We start from the raw sequence: 20,746 nt of genomic DNA on the forward strand, positions 1-20,746 counted from the left end.
CTGTCTTCATCATTACCGTGACAAAATTTCTAAAAAAAACCGCCTTGCTAATTATTAAATCCAAGGGACATTTTTGTCCTTATCTTAGTGGATGTTTGGTTGCATCTGACATTTGATGCTTCCCTCTTCCTTGAAATATTTCACCATTAGTTCCTCTGACACCATTCTTCTTGATCTTCTGCTCCCTCCCTCTCTCTTCCTTTCCCATCATCAGTTCCTCTTTCTTTTATCCCTCACCAGTTGAAATTTTCCAGGGCTCCACCCTAGGTGTCTTGTTTTTTCCATTGTATGCGCTTTCCCTGATTGATTGCATCTCTTTTCTATAATAATCTATAAGAACCACCAGTTTTAGATGAATTTTGATTATATTGGATTGACTGAAGGCAGTATTTATATTATAAATCTGTATAAAAGTAAAGAGCTATCACACATTTGCACACATCTGCTGCACATAAGATTCTACACATTTTTTTTCCTGATGTGCATTATACCATTTTCATGGATTGTCTGGCCATGTTTCCTCTCACCTTATAAGCCAGCTGAGAGTAGAGTGGAATATTAAACAGAACACCCCCCACCCCACCCCCCACACAACATGATTAACCTGGAGTATGTGGACAGTAAGAATTATTTTCATTGCTTAAGTAAGATGAAGTATCATAAGCTAATGAGGGTAACATAAAAATTCACCAGAAAGTATTCTTAATGTAGATGTGTACAACTCTAAAGCAAGAAAGTACACTTATCTGGATTATGAAATAAAACATCTTTCATTATTTTATCTATGTATTTTGCTCTATCTTGTGTATCTCTGTTCCTATCTCTAGGGTGATCCCACATCACAGATTGCCCAGAAGAGGTTTGGTGCCCCTTGTCCAGATATAGTTATTAATAGCACCTCTGTTCACTGTCAAAGCTGTCCTGGGTTGGATGACAGATTATATTGATATCTTTGTCTCTTTACCAACAGAAATTAATTGATATTCAAAAGACATTCATTGAAGTGTAGTGTAGTGGCTAGGAGCATAAGCTCTGAGTTAGACTTTGGGAGTTTACATCTTGGCTACACCACTAACCTGCTATGTGACCTTTTGGTGCCTCAGATTCCTTCTCTGTATAAGAGGGATAATAATGGTTTCTCCCTTCCATTAAATTAGATCAGGGGTCAGCAAACTTTTTCTGTAAAGGAATAGATAGTAAGTCTTTTAGATTTGGTAGACCATATGGTTTTTGTCACAACTACTCAACTCTACCATTAAAACACAAAAGCAACCACAGACAATATGTAAATGAATGAGCATGACTGTGTTCCAGTAAAACTTTATTTATCAAAACGGACAGCAGGCCAGATTTGCCTCAGGGCTGTAGATTGCAGACTCCTGAATTAGATTATACATGTAAAAGAGCTATTAATTTGGGGCCTCACAAAGCGTAAGAACCTCACTTGGTTTTGGCATGGGATTTACCCCCAAAATAGGAGTGTGTGGGAATTCCTAAAAGAAGGAACCACCTGAACAAAGATGTAGGGATGGGATTAGTCTGCTATCAAGCATGTAAGAAGTGGTATATAACTGCTGTTCTTCTGTTGAGACTGCCCTTCTTCACCTTGTTTTCCTGACAAACTCCTGCTCCCCTTCCAAGACTCAGGTTTTAAACTTTTTTTTTTTAAGATTTTATTTATTTATTTGACAGAGAGAGAGAGAGAGACAGCAAGAGAGGGAACACAAGCAGGGGGAGCGGGAGAGGGAGAGGGAGAAGCAGGCTTCCCACCGAGCAGAGAGTCCGACGCGTGGCTTGATCCCAGGACCCTGAGATCATGACCTGAGCCGAAGGCAGATGCCTAACTGACTGAGCCACCCAGGCGCCCCCCCAAGACTCAAGTTTTAAAATCATGTCCTTAGTATCGTGAGAGCCCTTTCCCACACCCCCACCACTACCACCTGGTCCCTAACCTAGCTAGTTACCTCTTACTGTGCCCACAGCACCAGTCATGCTTCTGTCAGATCATTCATCATACTACATTGTCACTCTCAGACTCTGAGCTCCTTCCTTGCATTACCAAACATGACAATAATGAATGTGTGTGAGTGAAGGAAGAAATGAGCTTTACATTATGGTGGAAGACTCAGTAGACATGAATATGTATTAAACAAAAAAAGGGAAACTAAGCTGATTCTGACAGTCTTGCCCTGAGTAGCTGTCAGACCCCAGGGCAGAAAAGACACAAACACTGCAAACCCCAGCACCAGGCAGTGATGATTGGGACACAGGAAAGCATACACAGCTGTCCCTGTAGGAAGGCACAGATGCCAAGGGGCTCTGGCAAAAACTTAGAACAGGATATTGGAGCCCAACTTTAAAGCACAAATAGAACTTTTCCTGACATAAAGTTGGGGAGGACATTCCAGAAGCATGACGTCCACTGTATCCGACTTAAAGAGCTGAGTCAACGCTGAGAATTAATTCATAGTGTCGTTCAGCATCAGTTAGGGCTGGATATTTTGTAGTAATGTTCAAAGATAAACTAAGACATATTAAAATTTTTAAGCTTATTTGAGCTTAAAACTGACTCAAATTGGGCAGCACCAAACCACAAGTGGTAAGAAGTGCTCCACTGACAAGAGCTAGAGGCAAGACTTTTATAGAAAAGACCTAGAAGCAAAGCAAGGAAATTATTTGATTGCCTATAGTTTAAGCAGTTGTACTATTTGGGGAAGCCTCGTTTGTGGTTGTCCTTAGGTTTTGATTTCTTAACCTTGAGGCATTACAGGCTTAGGTTTGGGTTTGCTAAGGCATTAGAACCACCTCAGTCTATTAGCCTCCTTATTTAATTTTACATTAATAATGCTACTATATGGTATTTATTATTTTTAAAAAACTGCATGCGTTCTGAAGTGCTTTTCATTGACACTGACGCTGAAATTTTCTTCTTTATGTCAGCAAACATTGAAATACCCAAACGAGTATTTCACGATCTTCTTCTACTTTACAAATGAGAGACCTGAGGGCAAGGGGCTGGCCCAAAGCCACAGAGCAAGTTCAAGACCAGGTTGAGAAGAACACCTAGGGGTTCTGAATCATCCTACAGAGTTTATCCTCAATCATTTCCCCTCTGCTGCTATCTGATGTGTCTTCAGCAGGGGCAGAGTCTGCCCATCCCAGTCTGGGAAAGCATTCCCAGAAGAGGACATGTGAATTTCATTTTCCAGGATGGCGGGTTGGAGGTCACCAGATGAAAGCATTCTGACTTTCCCTCTCCCAGTGCTATCTCTCAAGGAGAATACTGCTCCGTCCTGACTTTTCCACCTCAGTTAAAACCTAAATTAAATAACCTACCTCAGTACGCATACTATTATCATTACTATACCTATCATTGGGAAAGTGAGACAATGTGTTGTAGATCAACTGACTCGGGCTGAGACTCATGCTCCTCGTTTGCTTAGTAACAGGAGCGGCTCCTCTTTCCCCACCCTACTTCCTCATCTTTATTTTGCACCTTGCGCTGAGTTTCCATTTTCTACACATCTTAGCTGGAGAGATTCCCTGACTCCATCCTCCAAGACCTGGGATTTTTTTCCTACTTTATGTTTTTGCTCCCGCATTGTCCCAGTACATCTTTTCAGCAGCTCCCGTATCCCACTTCTAACTTCCCTTTCTCTTAGCATTCTCTGCTGTACGGCGCCAACATCTACTCGAAATATGGCGCCTCCCACTCCGACACAGTTTCCGTTCACTAGGCGCGGCCATTTTAATCCCCCCGGCTCTGGCGAACCAAACACCCTGTAAGTATCGCGATAGAAGCAGGTCGAGAGCTGCCCTTGCTTCCGCCGTTAACACCGGAGAGTCCGCAGCCCTGGCGACGGGAGGGGGCGGCCCTAGCGCTCAGCTGAGGGCCCTTCAGGCGAGGCTGGGAGTTGAGGGGTCCGGTTCTCAGAAAGGAAGTTTCAGTCACTGGCTGCGGTGTTGGGAGTAAGGGCATCATGTTTGATCAGCGACTGAGCATCTCTAGCGGTCCGTAATTTTCGTCTTAATTGTGGTTATTAATTAAACAGCCCCGCTCAAAATAGTGATTGCCGCCAGGTGGAGATCGGTATTTAGTGGTGCTGCCGGTAGTGGACTCAGAGGAGGTTCAGCGGCTGATTGGGAATTTGTGGGACTAGTGATTGGGCGTGTCTGTGTGATTCTGCGTCTCTCAGAGTCACGGATTGGGGTCACATAGAAATCAACGGTTGGGTCCTGAAGGCAGATATCCATCTTTAGGGTTATTTTGGATCAGTGTGTGGGGGTTGTAGTGGGCTACTGTTAGGAGCCTATTTGGTAGCTTGGGGAGCAGATGGCTTGCGACCAGTGATTGGGCTCCAGCCCTGAATAATAATAGTCTGCATTCAGGCTGCACTCCACACATATTGTGGGCTGGGTTTTCTTGTATGGGTTTTATGCATGTAAGGATATTAGGGTCAGGAGAGAGTTCCCATCCTCCCCCCGGAGGTTTTGTTTCCACCCTTGGATCTATCTGGTGAATGGGCTTCAGGCAGTTTATATTCCCTACTACTGCCTTGGAGCTAGCCAAGTACTTCAAGCCGAAGTCTCTCAAAAAGCCTTTCTCAAACCTGTGCCTTTTCCCTTTGCCTGTCTTTCTATCCATGTGCTCTCTCTGGATAATTTCAACCACACTCATTCTATCAGCTTCTGCCTTTAAAGGCATGACTTGCCAGTCTATAGCACCAGCCCAGACGTTACTAACATGCTCCAGATTCACAGTAGTCAACTGTCTCCACATCTCTGTGAGGTTTACTCACAGGATCTCAACCTTAACGTGATGGAAATAGACTATATCATCTTCCTTCTCCATACTTCACCTGCTCATCCTACTATGTTCATCGTTATGAATAGCGTCACTCTTCTTCTAGATGGCCATAGTATAAATCCTGGAGACATCTAGTTTTCTCCCCACCCTTCTCCCCATGGTTGGATCAATCTTCTCATCCTGGTGATTTTGCCTCCCTGACATCTCACCAGTTTGTCCTCCCCATTCCCACTGCCATGGTCTTAGTTCAGGCTTCATCATCCCTTGCCTTAAACCTCTATCAGGAAAACCCAGTATCAGAGTGTTGGACACTATGGGCAAGTCAGAGGAAGGAATGGCTGAGTCTATCCAGGAGACATTTGAAAAGGCTTTCTAGAGGAGGTGACATTTGAACTGAGTCTATACATTTGAAGTGGTCCTATAAGTCTGTGGATGAGAGTGACTGTTACAGCTTATTTAATTTATTGAGCTAGTGAATTGTGCTCTTTTAGAACTTCCTTGATACGAGTTTGGGTTAAGAGGTCAGTAGAATAATAACTGCTAAAAAGTAACAGTTTATTCTAGGAAAACTGGAAAATGAAAATGCTAAATACAACCCAATAGAAATCACTTGTAATTCTACCACCCAAAGGTAACCATAACATTTTGATGTATGTCCTTTCACACACTTTTTTTTCTTTCGAATATATTTCTTTTCAGTATACTTATTGTTTTATACCCTATTTTCTTGCTTTGTAATACAACAAGACCCTTTTTCCAAATCTGTAAATACTTTTCTAAGATAATTTAATGGCTGTCGAGTGTTCTATACTTTGATAACTGTTGTAACCAATCCCTATTGTTGAACATCTAGGTGGTTTCTACTTTTTAAGTGATCAAGCGGCATCGTGATGAATATCCTTGCAGATATATCTTTATGTACATTCATGCCTTTTTTTTTAGGATAAATATCTAATTATAGATTTATGGGGTCAAAGGAGGAGAAACTTCTTAAACATACAATGGGATACACATCCACAAAGATAAAACATACCATAGCCTGACGCTTTCAGAACTGTAATAGGTTGATGTTATCCCAGCATAATCTTTTGTGGTCCCTCAAAGGAAACTTTGAAAGGGGCAGTTTCTGAAAGGTAGTCTTTTATGTAGTTGGTTATAGGAATTTCTAGGCTCCTAATTCTGGGAATCACAGGGCAGGCCTAGATTCTCAAGGTGGTCTTCTTTTTATCCCAGCTCTGTCTTTACAGATATCTGCACCTTCTGAAGAGCAACAGAAAATGACCAATTCTCAGGTGAGTTATTTATATCCCATATTATTTTCCATTGTATTTGAGGCAGTTTAAAAGAATTAATTAAATGAAAAAATGTAAATAGAGATCTGGGAAAATAAAATAGAAAATCTAGACCAAATAATGTGTGAAATATAATCATACAAGTTATAGGGTCTTTTATAGTTATTAAAGTTGAGCATATCATCTACAATGATAGGATTTATATAACACAGTAAATATGGTATTTTCTTGAGGGAAGTAAAGAATTTTTGGCATTTAGGTTTGAAATTATTCTCTTGATGCATACATATGATGTAGTAGGCAGTGTCTTTAACATTTTTTTTAAGATTATTTATTTATTTATTTATTTGAGAGAGAGAGAAACAGCATGAGAGGGGAGAGGGTCAGAGGGAGAAGCAGGCTCCCCACTGAGCCGGGAGCCCGATGCGGGACTCGAACCCAAGACTCCGGGATCATGACCTGAGCCGAAGGCAGTCGCTTAACCAACTGAGCCACCCAGGCGCCCCAGGGTCTTTAACATTTACCAACCCATGATAAATTCCATAGGAGGCCTCCCTATAGCTGTTTCTTAAGTCATTTCTCAAAATAACTACAGGGCATCATAACAAGGCAGAATTCAATTTCTAGCCAGTAAAATCATGGGGCCCAGGTACATAGCTGTCAAAAAATCTGTCTTGATCCATGAATAAAAGTTTGTGAAATTCGTCCAAGGAATTAATATTATTAAAGGTCATAATAGTATCAATTTTAATTTGCAGTTTTTAACCAATAAATAATGAAATATTTTTCCTTTAAAATGCAATGGGTTGGGGCGCCTGGGTGGCTCAGTTGATTAAGCATCTGCCTTCAGCTCAGGTCATGATCTCAGGGTCCTGGGATCGAGTCCTGCATCGGGCTCCCTGCTCAGTGGGGAGTCTGCTTCTCCCTCTCCCTCTGTGCTCTCGCTCTTTCTCTCTCTCAAGTAAATAAATAAAATATTTTTTTTAAAATGCAGTAGGTTGAGAGCCTCAAAGTGTATATCAAGTGAGTATGCTTCATGGATAGTGGAAATCAAGTGAATTTGCTCATTTCTGTTGGTTTATCACTCAGCTAAACATTGCTGGCAAGCATCTTAGTGGTTGTGATTGTCATATGGTTTTAAATGTTTTTATTTGAAGATATATATCTAATTTTTATCTCTCATGTTCCATTGGTTATACCCACTATGTAGCACACAGTTTCAGTATAGTAGTCTTCAAAGCGGGGAGCATCCATTCCTTAGATGTACAAGGTGATCCCCTGAGGTATGGGGAGAAAAGAACTACCTACATATCTTTTTTTTTTTTTTTTTTAATTTTAGAGAGAGATGAGTGAGAGAGCATGGGTGGGGGGAGGGGCAGAGGGAGAGGGAGAAATGGAATCTCAAGCAGACTCCCTGCTGAGTGCAGAGCCTGACACGAAGGGCTCAATCTCATGACCCTGAGATCATGACCTGAGCTGAAATCAAGAGTTGAAATCACTCAACCAACTGAGCCACCCAGGCGCCCCTACCTACATATCTTTTTAATGACCATATCTCAGTATTGAAATAATTTATGTTTTTTTAAAAAGGTATATATTATATATACTTTGCACTTTTTTTTTTAACTGAAAAATGTCTCCTCAAGAGTCACCTCATTAGAACAAAAGACACTCCTGTCATCCAGGAAATTCTAAGGATTTTAGGAGTTCTGTGTCAGGAACCAGAGTCAAAGAACAAATATTAGAACAAAAGATGCTCGCCACACCTTTATTCCTTGGGAAATTATAAGGGTCTTAGGAATTCTGACTAGGAGCCAGGGATGAAGACCAAAATATGTATTTCTTATCATATCACAGTACCCAGTCTCTGATTTTTAAAAGTTTGGGGAGGGGGCGCCTGGGTGGCTCAGTCGTTAAGCATCTGCCTTTGGCTCAGGTCATGATCTCAGGGTCCTGGGATCGAGTCCTGCATCGGGCTCCCTGCTCCACGGGAAGCCTGCTTCTCCCTCTCCCACTCCCCCTGCTTGTGTTCCCTCTCTCACTGTGTCTCTCTGTCAAATAAATAAAATCTTTAAAAAAAAAAAAGAAAGTTTGGGGAATACTGGGTTATGTACCTGTAATTCTGCACCCATTTCCAATGTGTGGGGTTTCTTCCCCGTACCACCAGGCAATCAATCTCTGACACCAGCTGGCTGTCCTGCAATTCGGCTCAATTTTGACACTACCCACTTGGAGATAGTGTCAGATCCTATAGGTCAAGGGCTCGGTCCCACAAGACTGCCCTTCACTTCAGATGACAATCAAAAGTCCAAGTTGTTGCCTCTGCTTCGGACTGACTAGGTATAAATCAGAGGTTCCCACAACCCCCTCCTTTGGTTCTATTAATTTGCTAGTGTGGCCCCTAGGAGTCAGGAAACCAATTTAAACACTCGATTGCCAGTTGATTACAAAGGATATTAAAGGATACAAATCAACAGCCAAGGAAGAGCTACATAAGACAACATCCTGAACAAAGAAGCATGGAGTCCAAGGCTTGGCACCTGGCATCTGTCACGTGGAAACATTCTGGTAGCTCTCTGAACTCTCTCGGGTCTTTCTGGAGGCTTCATAATGTGGGCATGATCAATTAAATCATTGGCCATTGGTGATGGATTGAACCTCCAGCCCCACCTCCCTCCCCCGAAATCAGGAGTGGGACTGAAAGTTCTGTCTACTCTTGGTTGGTGCCCCTGGTGACCAGCCACCCCCTCCTTAGGTGCTTTCCAAAAGCCATGTCATTATCATAACAAAAGGCACCTTTATCACCTTCATCACAGGAAATTCCAAGGGTTTTAGGAGCTCTATGCTAGGAACTACAAAGACCAAATATGTATTTCTCATTCTAAATCACATTATGGTACTGTTCGTACAATAACCGAACTAACGTGAGTTTACTCTCTGGTGTGAGTCACAGATAGAAACTACACCAGGGGGAGTTATCTCACAAAGGAAACTTTAACTAAAGTTAATTTGGGCCAATAGAATTTTTGTGGTGAAATATAAAATTTGCCATTTTAACCATTTTTAAGTGTGCAATTCAGTGGTATTAATTATGTTTGCAATTTGTGAATCCATCACCACTCTCTGTTTCCAAAACTTTTTCATCATCCCGAACAGAAACTCTGTACCCATTGAGCAATAACTCCCATTTTTCCCTTACCCCCACAGCCCTTGGTAAACTCAAAACTACTTTCTGGCTCTATGAATTTGCTTATTCTAGATATTTCATAGAAGTGGAATCATATGAAATTTGTCCTTTTGTGTCTAACTTACTTCACTTCGCATGTTTTTGAGGTTTATCTATGCTGTAGCATGTATCAGAACTTCATTCCTTTTTATGGCTGAGTAATATTCCATTATATAAACACATTTTGTTTATCCCTTCATCTGATGGACACTCGGGTTGTTTCTACCTTTTGGTTTTATTGTAAATAAAGCTGCTGTGAATTACCTACAAGTATCTCTTTGAGTACCTGTTTTCAAATCTGGGTATATACCTATGTAAACCAAAATTCCTGGAATGCAGAGATTTAGTCAGAGGCAAGGGAAAGCTTTCTTGCCATACAGTGTGTAAACCAGGGAGATCGCAGCCTTCAGCTACAACCAAAAGTGTGCTCTGAAGGGGAAGGTTTATGTTTGGGGTTAAATAGGCAAAAACTGCAAGTTCTGTGCCCTTACTGGGTTGGTCAGACTGCAGTCCTAAGCTGTAACTTCAGGAGTAGAATGACAAACAGGATACAGCCTGCTATTCCTGGTGGCAACATCAGGCTGTGGCAGAGCCACGGAGAACATGGTAAGATGTGTTGCACGGGATTTTATGGATTTTGTTGACTTTTGTGCAGGTTTGTCACCTCATGGTATGCTAACTGGTTTTGTTTCCCATGGTCATTTGGGCTGGTTAAAATTGTAGTTTCTCTCCCTTGACATGAAGGAATCCATCTTATCTTTCAGCTGGTGTTGTCCAATTATTGGGGTCTTTTTTTTTCACCTAGTAGTGGAATTGCTGGGTTATACGGTAATTCTACATTTAACTTTTGGAAGAACTGCCCAAGTGTTTTGTGTAGCAGCTGCACCATTTTACATTCCCACCAGCAGCTTATGAGGGTTCCAGTTTCTCCACATCCTCAGTAACAATTGTATTTTCCATTTTGTTGATTATAACCATCCTATTAGGTGTAAAGTTGTATCTCCTTGTGGTTTTGACTTGCATTTCCCTATTGACTAGTAAGGTTGAGCATCTTTACATGTGCTTATTGTCCATTTGCATATCTGCTTTGGAGAAATGTTTATTGAAATCCTTTGCCCATTTTTAAATCAAATCATTTGTCCTTTTACTGTTGGACAAGTAGAGTCCACCTCTCTCCTCCCCCCCAAACCTGCTCGCTCTTATTTTCTGGACTTGAGTGGGATGCCAGTTGCTTAGCCCGAAACCCAAGCACTCTTAGTTGATTACTTTCCTTCTCTCATCTTCCCACTGTCTTTCGGATACATCTTAGTCGGATTTGATCAACATCAAATTTAAAAATTGAATTCTCTTATTGAGGTGGAACCTAATCATGGTTTGAAAAATAAGTAAAAACAAAGTAATACTTTATTACTAACTGATCATAAGTTACTCTATTCTTCTTCTTATTTCTAAGTAGGTATTTAAAAAAATAAATTGACCAAATTAAATATTGCTTACATTTTATTGTTTTTATTTTAGTTTAAACTTTAAAAACAATGGTTTTGTTGTATTTAATTTTTATAAGTTCTTTAAGGGAAAATGCCAACATACACAAAAATTTAGAGAACAATTTAATGAACCCCTGTGTTTCTTCTTATATTTTCAGCAATTATCAGTGTTTTTCCAATCTTATGTCTTTCCCCTCTCACTTTATTTGTTCTCTAGAGTTTTTTGTTTGTATTTTTTTTCATTTTTAAGTAGGCTCCATGCCCAGTGTGGAACCCAGTGGGGGCTTGAGCTTAACGACCTTGAGTTCAAGACCTGAGATGGGATCAAGAGTCAGATACTTAACCAACTGAGCCACCCAAGCACCCCTGTTCTCTAGAGTATTTTAAAGCAGACCCCATAAGTGACATTTCATCAGCATATGCTTGTTTTGCAGATTTTGTTATCTTCATTTCAGGAACTGATACTGGTTTTCCCTTTAGTGGTTTCCTTTTAAAATCATTTATTTAAGTAAAAGAGTTGTTAAAACTATTAAGTCAAAAATAGTGTGAGTGACATGCAGATACATAAAAATTGTGAAAACAGTAAATGAATAAATGATGTCTGAGCGTTATTCCGAAGGTACGAACAGTTCCTTGAATTTGCCATGTTCTTTTTCCTGTCCCCATTGCTTTTTTCTTTACTAATTTCTCCATCTAGAATGATCTTTCTCCCTCCTCCGTATCTTACTGGAGTTTACTCTATTCATTTTTGACACTTCAATAAAGTATTTTATCTTTACTTTAAAAAATTTTACATTTTTCATTATTCATTTTGCATAACTGTATATCTTCTACAAAACCCATCTCAACCTCCCCAAATAGAATCATTTCTTCTTTCCTATTTCTATTATAACCCATTTAACACCCAATAGCTTTTATATATTTACTTGTTTGTCTCCATCTACTATTCTGTAAACTTCCAGTGTTTTCTTCATATTTGTATTCTGACTATCAAATAGTGCAGGTTGTGTTGTGGCCTAATACATGCTTATTGGTGGAAAGAGAGGATGAATGGTTTCTCAATAGCAGAGTTTTCCTAATAGGAGTTCTGCTTCTTCCACATAGTAAAACTGGCCTCATAGTAAACATCTTCTTTAATTTATTATGATGAACTCTGCATGATTAAACATCTTTTACACATCACCCAGTGTTTTTCACTTTAGATTGAACAGGAATGTCCTGTTACAGGGATTTGTGTCACTCAAGGATGTCACTGTGGACTTCACTTGGGAGGAGTGGCAGCACCTGAACTCTGCTCAAAGAAACCTGTACAGGGATGTGATGCTGGAGAACTATAGCAACCTTGTTTCAGTGGGTAAGAACATCTCTCAGAGGGTACTGGGTATTAGTTATCTGCTGCTGCATAACAATTACTTCAAAATTTAGTGGCTTAAAACAAACAGTTTAGTTTGGAAGGGCTTAGCTGGGTGGTTCTGGCTTGTGGTCTCCCGTGTGGCTTTAATCAGATGTGAGCAGAGGCTGCAGTCATCTGAAGGTTTGAGAGTGTAGGATCTGTTTCTAAGATAACTCACTTACATGGCTGTTGACAGGAGCCTTCAGCTCCTTCCTCACCATGGGGGCCTGTTCTCACGACATGACAAACTTCCCCAGAGAGTGATCGGGAGAGCCAGGAGGAAGTCACAGGGCCTTTTGTGACTGGGTCTCTGAAATCACAGACCATCACCTCTACCTTACTGTGTTTATTAGAAACAGTTACCAAGTCCAGCCCATGCTTAAGGGAAGGAGAGGACTTCTTGAAGGGAGGAGTGGCAAGGAATTTATGAACATATATTAAATCCACCATAGTACCCAATTGACTGCCTTTCCTTTCTTATTTACTAAAAGCTGCTGGGTCACTGCATGTTTTATGAGCTTCATTTCAAGTTACGAAGGTCAAAAGAATATTGATTTTGAGTACCAAATATACCAGTGGACTTGGATGAAAAGAGAATGGGTGCTGCATCCTGCTTATTCTTTGAGGGTTAAAGACAATGGGCTGTGCCCAAGTTCTTAGTTTTTATAGATTAATTGAAATAGAACATATGTAATAAAGTGCTCAGATCTTAAATATGCAGATTGATGCATCTTTTTCCTATGTTATTTAACCACCGCCCAGATCAAGGTACAAAACATTTCAGGCACCCTAGCAGGCTCCCTTTGACCCCTTGCCATTTATCTCCTCAGAGATAACAACTTGTGGCTTCTATCACCATAGATTAGTTTTTTCTGTTCTTGAACTTCATGTAAGTGTAATCACTGTAATTGTCTGACATCTTTCATTTAACATAGTGTCTGTGGAATTCATCCATGTTGTTGCACATGACAATATTTGTTTCTCCTTACTGTTGCACCATATTCCATTTAACGAGTGTAGGGTAATTCGTCAACGTATCCATTCTACTGTTGATAGTTATTTGGCTTATTTCAGACTTGGGTCATTGAATAAAGCTGTTTTGGACATTCTTTTTTTTTTTTTTATCTTCTTATTCTTTGTTTTTGTCTTTTTGTCTTTTTTTACTTTTTTTTTTTACGTTTTTAATGGACATTCTTATATGCATCTTCTAGTGGAAATAAGTATTTTATTTCTGTTAGGTATATACATAGGAGTGGAATTTCTGGGTCATGGAGCACATGTATATTTAGCTTTAGTAGATACTACCAGTTGTCCATAGAGGTTATAGCAATTTATTTCTTACTAGCAATATATGAGAGTTCCATCAACATCTGGTAATGTTAGTCTTTTTAATTTTAGCTATTCTGGTGCATATGTGATGGGCTTGAGTTCTAGGATGGTTGGATGTCCACTAATGGCCAAGTCCTGTATCATTTCCCATAAACAGGATGTCAGTCTCTGAAGTCAGATGTAATCTCATTGAAGCAAGGAGAACCATGGATGAAGGAGGAAGGAATCTCAAGTTGGGCCTACTCAGGTAAGTGAGAACCTGGCATGTGGGAGACAGGGATGTAAGATTAATCCTGATTAATGAGACATTTATCTTTGAAATATTTTTTAGGAAATCATTCTTTAAGGTCATAGATGTCTAGAAGTGGCTGAAGACGGTTGGTGTGGGATTGTCAAATACCTAAATAACACTGCTACATATCTAATAACCATGCAATCCATTTTCTTTGCTTAACTTTTAGAGAGAGAGAAGTAACCCCCTTACCTGTACTTTGGATCTTATTTATGCCCATGTCATTTAGGACATTTCTTAGTTAACCTCTCTTTGGCTAACATCTTCAGCACCCTATTCTTCCAAAATGGGCTTATATTCCTCCCTTTATCCATTTACCCAGTCTTAGATAATGCCCTCTATCAAAGTGACTTATTGAATGATATTCATATCCTTTATAATTACCTTGTTTTTCTCACCTTCCTTTCAGTGTGATATGTCTTGGAGTTATAATCTTTTGCTTTGTGTTTTTAAAATTTTTCAGATTCTCCAGTAATATAAATATTACTTTGCCTTCTTCTTTTTCTCCTTTCTCTGTGACCATTTTTACTGGATTTTTTATGTTATTTTTATTATGTTGGCTATTTTCCTGCCTTTTTCCGTGCTGCTTATTAAATTCTCCTTACCCCCTATATATATGCAATGGAATATTATGCAGCCATCAAAAGGAATGAGATCTTGCCATTTGCAATGACGTGGATGGAACTGGAGGGTGGTATGCTGAGCGAAATAAGTCAATCAGAGAAAGACATGTATCATATGACCTCACTGATATGAGGAATTCTTAATCTCAGGAAATAAACTGAGGGTTGCTGGTGTTGGGGGGGTGGGAGGGATGGGGTGGCTGGGTGATAGACATTGGGGAGGGTATGTGCTATGGTGAGCGCTGTGAATTGTGCAAGACTGTTGAATCATAGATCTGTACCTCTGAAACAAATAATGCAATATATGTTAAGAAAAAAAAAAGAAGATGATAGCAGGAGGGGAAGAATGAAGGGGGGTAAATCGGAGGGGGAGACGACCATGAGAGACGATGGACTCTGAAAAACAAACTGAGGGTTCTAGAGGGGAGGGGGGTGGGAGGATGGGTCAGCCTGGTGATGGGTATTAAAGAGGGCACGTTCGGCATGGACCACTGGGTGTTATGAACAAACAATGAATCATGGAACACTACATCAAAAACTAATGATGTAATGTATGGTGATGAATATAACAATAAAAAATTAATTAAAAAAAAAGAAATTCTCCTTACCCCCTGCCCACACCTTATAATTTAATCTTTCATTCCCCCCTCCAAATTTAACCAATTCTTTTTCATCACTCTATTTTTTGTTTATTTGTTTTTTTCTTTTTTAAATAAGTTCTGATTCATGGTGGTTTTCCATGACCTGAAATACTTGTTTGAGTATATTTAATTCTGTTTAGAGTTCAGACAAAATTTTATTTTGCTTTATGGCTAGTTTTCTTTTTGGTTTTGGTTTGACAAGGGACAATTTCCTCTGTTGATATCTGCACAAATTCATTTCCTGATTTTCGGTAGTAGTTCTCTATGGACTATATTTTTCTTTTGTTCATTTTTATTACATTACAGTATTTTCATAAGACTTTTGAATATTATGGAGTCCTTCTCTGTTAATATAGCAGGGCCTTTCCCTCCTTCCTTTCTTTTGGATTGAAGAGGAGTTTCGGCTTTTCTGGTTTTGTGGTTCTCTTTGTCTTCCAGGACCCTGAATTTCCCTTGTTTTCTTTCCCCATTACCACCACCCAATTATGAGTGGGTATTTCTTCCTTCTTTTTTTGCCTTTTTTCTCCCTCTGAAACTGCCTGGTCTTCAAACTCAGAATTTCCCCCTTTTAATAGAGCCTGTCCCATCCCATGCTTTTTGTGTCTTCTGACTCTTTCAGATGAATGTACTTGGAAAGCCCTACCCTGTAGTTGTGCTTCTACCTGGTTACTTATAAAATATTTATGAATATTTTTATATTTAGTGTGGATTTAATCTTTCTGCTGGTCACTTCAACTCACCTTCAGTCTCCTTTGCTAGCATACTTCCTCTGTCCTTCCTGAAATGATTTTTTGATCTGCTTCTGCTCTTCACAGAGCGTTGTGGTGGATTGGCGCTGGTGCCATGTGGAACTTTGACACTGAGTTCATCAACTCTTTTTCCATTGCTCCCTTGCTCACTTCTTTTAGGTCTATTTCTTCTTCTGTCTTTGAGTTTTAAGGTCATATTCTACATTTCAAAGCTAATTGCACTTATTATCAGATTTCTATCTATTTCTACTAAAATTAAGAGCTTTGTTTTTTATTTTTGTGTTTTGTTTTGTATTCTTCAGAGCTCAAGAGTCAAGTAACATCATTTACACTTGGGCTTTTTTCAGACTTTGATATTAGACCCAAGATGAAAGAATTAACACCATGGAAGAGCATTTCTGAACAAGTGATACTCCATAACATGATTGTATACTCAACTTTTGAAGACTGGAGACTTGAAGATGAGATAAATCACCAGGAAAACCAAGACAAGCGTTTGAATCAAGTTGCATTCATTAACAATAAGCCACTAACTGAGGAGATAGATCATGAATGTAACAATGTACTTGGGAAAGGAATTCATCGGAACAGAACATCTAATGAACACATCGGAGCCTTCATGCAGAAGTCACACCTCTTTGTACAACCAAAAATTCTAACCAGTGAGAAATCATATAAATGTATTCAGTGTGGGAAAGCTTTCAGTGGAAAGTCAGGACTCATTGTACATCAGAGAATTCATACTGGGGAGAAACCATACAAATGTAAAGAATGTGGAAAAACCTTTATTCAGAAGTCACAACTCACTGTACATCAGAGAACTCATACAGGAGAGAAACCCTATAAATGTAGTGAATGTGGGAAAGCATTCATCCAGAAGTCAAACCTCATTATTCATCAGAGGATTCACACAGGGGAAAAACCCTATGAATGCAATGAATGTGGGAAAGCTTTCATCAAGAAGTCAACGCTTGGTGTTCATCAAAGAGCTCATACTGGGGAGAAACCATATGAATGCAGTGACTGTGGAAAAGCCTTCATCTGGCGGTCACAGCTCGTTGTACATCAGAGAATTCATACTGGGGAGAAACCCCATGGATGTAAAGAGTGTGGAAAAGCCTTCAACAGGAAGTCAGAACTAAGTGTACATCACAGAATTCACACTGGAGAGAAACCCTTTGAGTGTAATGAATGTAAAAAAGCCTTCATTCAAAAGTCAGATCTCATTGTACATCAGAGAACTCACACTGGGGACAAAAGGTATCAATGCTGTGATTGTGGGAAAGCGTTTATCCGGAGCTCACAGTTCATTGAACATCAGAGAATTCATACTGGGGAGAAACCCTATGAATGCAGTGAATGCAGAAAAGCTTTTATCCAGAAATCACAACTCACTGTTCATCAAAGAATCCATACTGGGATGAAGCCGTATGAATGCATTGAGTGTGGAAAAGCCTTTAGTAAGAAGTCACACCTCACTGTACATCATAGAATACACACTGGAGAAAAACCCTATGACTGTAGTAATTGTAGAAAAGCTTTCAGCAAGAAATCTACTCTCATTGTTCATCAGAGAATTCATATGGAACAGAAACCCTTTTAATGGAATGAGAAAACTTTAATTAAATGATTAAAATTTCATCACACATCATAGAATTCATAAAGTCTAAAAACTCTATGAATGTACTAAACATGGGAAGCCTTCAACAGTAGCTCCTAAACTATTAAGCACCAGAAAATTCATACTGAGAAGCAAGTTTGAAAAATCATGTATCCAAAAAATTATATTGGACATCTTGGTCCAGGCCTAATAGTAAAAGTTTTTTAAGTATGTAGAAAAATCTCAACCATATGTGATTAGCTTGATCACTTGTGGTACAAATTTTTTAAATGACTGAGCTACCTAGGCATTCCAAGGTACAAATTTTTTAAATGAGTGAGTACAGTTGATCATTGAACAACGTAGATTAGGGTCCCCCTGTGCAGTTGAAAATTCATGTATAACTTTTAACTCTCCAAAAACTTAACTACTAATAGTCTATTATTGACTGGAAGCCTTACTGGTAACATGAACTGTCAGTCAACACATATTTTTATGTAATATGTATGGCATACTGTATTCTTACAATTAAATGAGCTAGAGAAAAGATGTTATTAAGAAAGTCATAAGGAAGAAAAAATACATTTATAGTACTGTACTATATTAATAAAAAAAAAATCCATGGACCTGCACAGTTAAAACCTGTGTTGTTCAAGGGTCAACTGCAAATTGATTAATCAGGACAACAAAGTGACTACTATATGTGATCATTCTACAAGTGATGTAGAAATAGCATTCATAACCTAAATTATCTGTCATTTGGAAGTGAATATGGATATTTGCACCTGCCTTTCTGCACTAAATGACACCATTTTCCCCACATCTTAAAAAACATAAAAGGATAAATTGTAACTAAATAATAGATCTTCCCCCACTCTTTCTTAAGGTATATAGAATTAAGAGAAGATGAAGCCAATGCATTTATAGAGACATCAAAAGTTAGTGGTAGAGGGGTGCCTGGGTGGCTCAGTTGGTTAAGTGTCTGACTCTTGATTTCAGAACAGGTCATAATCTGAGTCATGGGATCAAGCCTCACATTGGGCTCCATGCTCAGCAGGGAGTCTGCTTGAAAGTCTCTCCATCTCCCTCTGCCCCTCCCCCTGTACACTCTCTCTCTCCCTCTCAAATAAATTGTAAAAAAAAAAGTGGTAGACTTTTAAAAAATATCACTTGGTGTAAAGCATACAGTTAAGAGGCAACAGGCAAAGCAGGCAGTGATGTGGCTGTAAGCAATGTTGGCATATTCAACACGTGATAAAAATAGTTGTACACAAAGAAATTCCTGTTCCTAGTCCTGTTTCAACTCATAGTACTTACATGAGTACTGCTATGCATAGCTTGGGATCTCTATATCCTTGTGATTATCAGAATTGAGTTTTTTAAAGCTTCCTTTATTGGATATTTCTGCCACACACACATTCTGCTAAGCACTTTGACATGTACTTTCTTACTTAATCCTTAGAGCAAATATATGAAACTGAGATTATTACCATTTTATAGATGAGGCAAATGGAGCCCAGAGAGGTTCCCTGGTTCAGCTAAACTCATGTGCCTGGTAAGTGGAGGGCTGAGATTCAGATCAGCCTCTTAGCCTCCACAGGATTCTGTCCCACTCGAGACAAGCAGGACTGAATGTAATGTCACTTCAGCTCCAGACAGAATTGAATTGAATTTGACTGGACATCATATGGTATTCTGTATCCTGTCCCTACATTATATTAAATCAATTAACAAGAAACATGCATTTCAAAGGAGGTATTAAGTTTTAGTTTCTTACATGTAGAAGCTCTTGGAGGTGTATTTTGAGATATTGGTTCAGGGATACCTGTTTTGCTGCCCTATACATTTTTTTTGTGATCAGTCTGAACATAGAAATTATACTATTATTTTATAATTTGTTTGAAAAAATTAAGTGTTTTGTTGAGTTGTCATTTTATCATCACAAATAACTTTTCTTACAAATTCTTACAAATTATTATCCAGGGCATCCTTTCCTTTTCAAGCACAATAACTTAACCTTATGTAAGTTGTAAATATTCATTGTGAAGCAATATTAGGAAAAGAGGGATTGATAGCAAAAAACCTTTTCAGTCTTTCCTTGAAATGAAGGTAAAGCTGATACACCATATTGAGCTTGATCCTAAATTTTTTTTAAGATTTTATTTATTAGAGAGAGAGGGAACACAAGCAGCGGGAGTGGGAGAGGGAGAGGGAGAAGCAGGCTTCCCGTGGAGCAGGGAGCCCAATGCGGGGCTCAATCCCAGGACCCTGGGATCATGACCTGAGCCGAAGGCAGACACTTAACGACTGAGCCACCCAGGCGCCCCTTGATCCTGAATTTTTAATCAAACATTTTTTCTTAGATTTTCAATTAAAAATGTTTTAAAATTTATTTATTTTTTAAAGATTTTATTTATTTATTAGAGAGAGAGAATGAGAGATAGAGAGCACAAGAGGGAAGAGGGTCAGAGGGAGAAGCAGACTCCCCGCCGAGCAGGGAGCCCGATGTGGGACTCGATCCCGGGACTCCAGGATCATGACCTGAGCCGAAGGCAGTCGCTTAACCAACTGAGCCACCCAGGCGCCCAAAAAATGTTTTAAAATTTAAAACTGAACAGCAGCCATGATTTTCACTGTAAATCTTAACTTTAAAATAATTTATTTTATTTTTTAAAGATTTTATTTAGAGAGTGAATGTGAGCTGGGGTAGGGGCAGAGGGCGAGGGAAAGAGAATCTCGAGCAGACTCTGTGCTGAGTGTGGAGCCCAATGTGGGGCTTGATCTCATGACCCTGAGACCCAAGCCAAAATAAAAAAAGGGACACTTAACCAACTTAGCTACCCAGGCACCCCACAAATAGTAATTTTAAACTAAATAGTGAATTGCAGTCATGTAATTCTTTTATTAGTCATTTTAAAAGTCACTTTTGAAGATAAATATTGAGCTGTTATGTAAATGTAGGACATTCATTTTCTAAACATATCAGAAACTAAACTATTAATGTGTATCTTGCCTTCAATGTTATCATCTTGGAAACTATGTGATAATACCACTTGTGCAGCCAATAATTTGTGGAATTCCTGTCTATTAGAATTTCTTTCAGATCCAGTTTGCCTGTCAGGCCCCATATGAAACTATGTAATATTTTCAGAGAGCCTTCCGTAATTAGAATTCATTGTTTTTCTCGCCCTTATCCTTCCTATCATCCCATTAATTCTGTGCATGACTTCAGGAAGAGGAAAGCTTGTGCCCCTTCTATAGTCATTTCAAGTCTCAGGTGCTTAGGAGATTCAATATCTCTATTTTC

General features: G+C 39.3%; 1 protein-coding gene across 1 annotated transcript; it reads left to right on the plus strand.

Moving 5' to 3' along the window:
• The first annotated feature begins 3,856 nt into the window (after nt 1-3,856).
• LOC118355962 (zinc finger protein OZF-like) lies at nt 3,857-17,442 on the plus strand. Its single transcript, XM_035723470.1, has 5 exons — nt 3,857-4,011; nt 6,041-6,099; nt 12,040-12,166; nt 13,692-13,781; nt 16,142-17,442. The coding sequence occupies exons 1-5, from the start codon at nt 3,981-3,983 to the stop codon at nt 17,440-17,442; spliced, it is 1,608 nt and encodes a 535-aa protein (XP_035579363.1). The 5' UTR covers nt 3,857-3,980.
• The last annotated feature ends 3,304 nt before the right edge of the window (nt 17,443-20,746 follow it).

Source organism: Zalophus californianus, chromosome 13 (genome assembly GCF_009762305.2).
Source record: "Zalophus californianus isolate mZalCal1 chromosome 13, mZalCal1.pri.v2, whole genome shotgun sequence".
NCBI classification, from domain to species: domain Eukaryota; kingdom Metazoa; phylum Chordata; class Mammalia; order Carnivora; family Otariidae; genus Zalophus; species Zalophus californianus.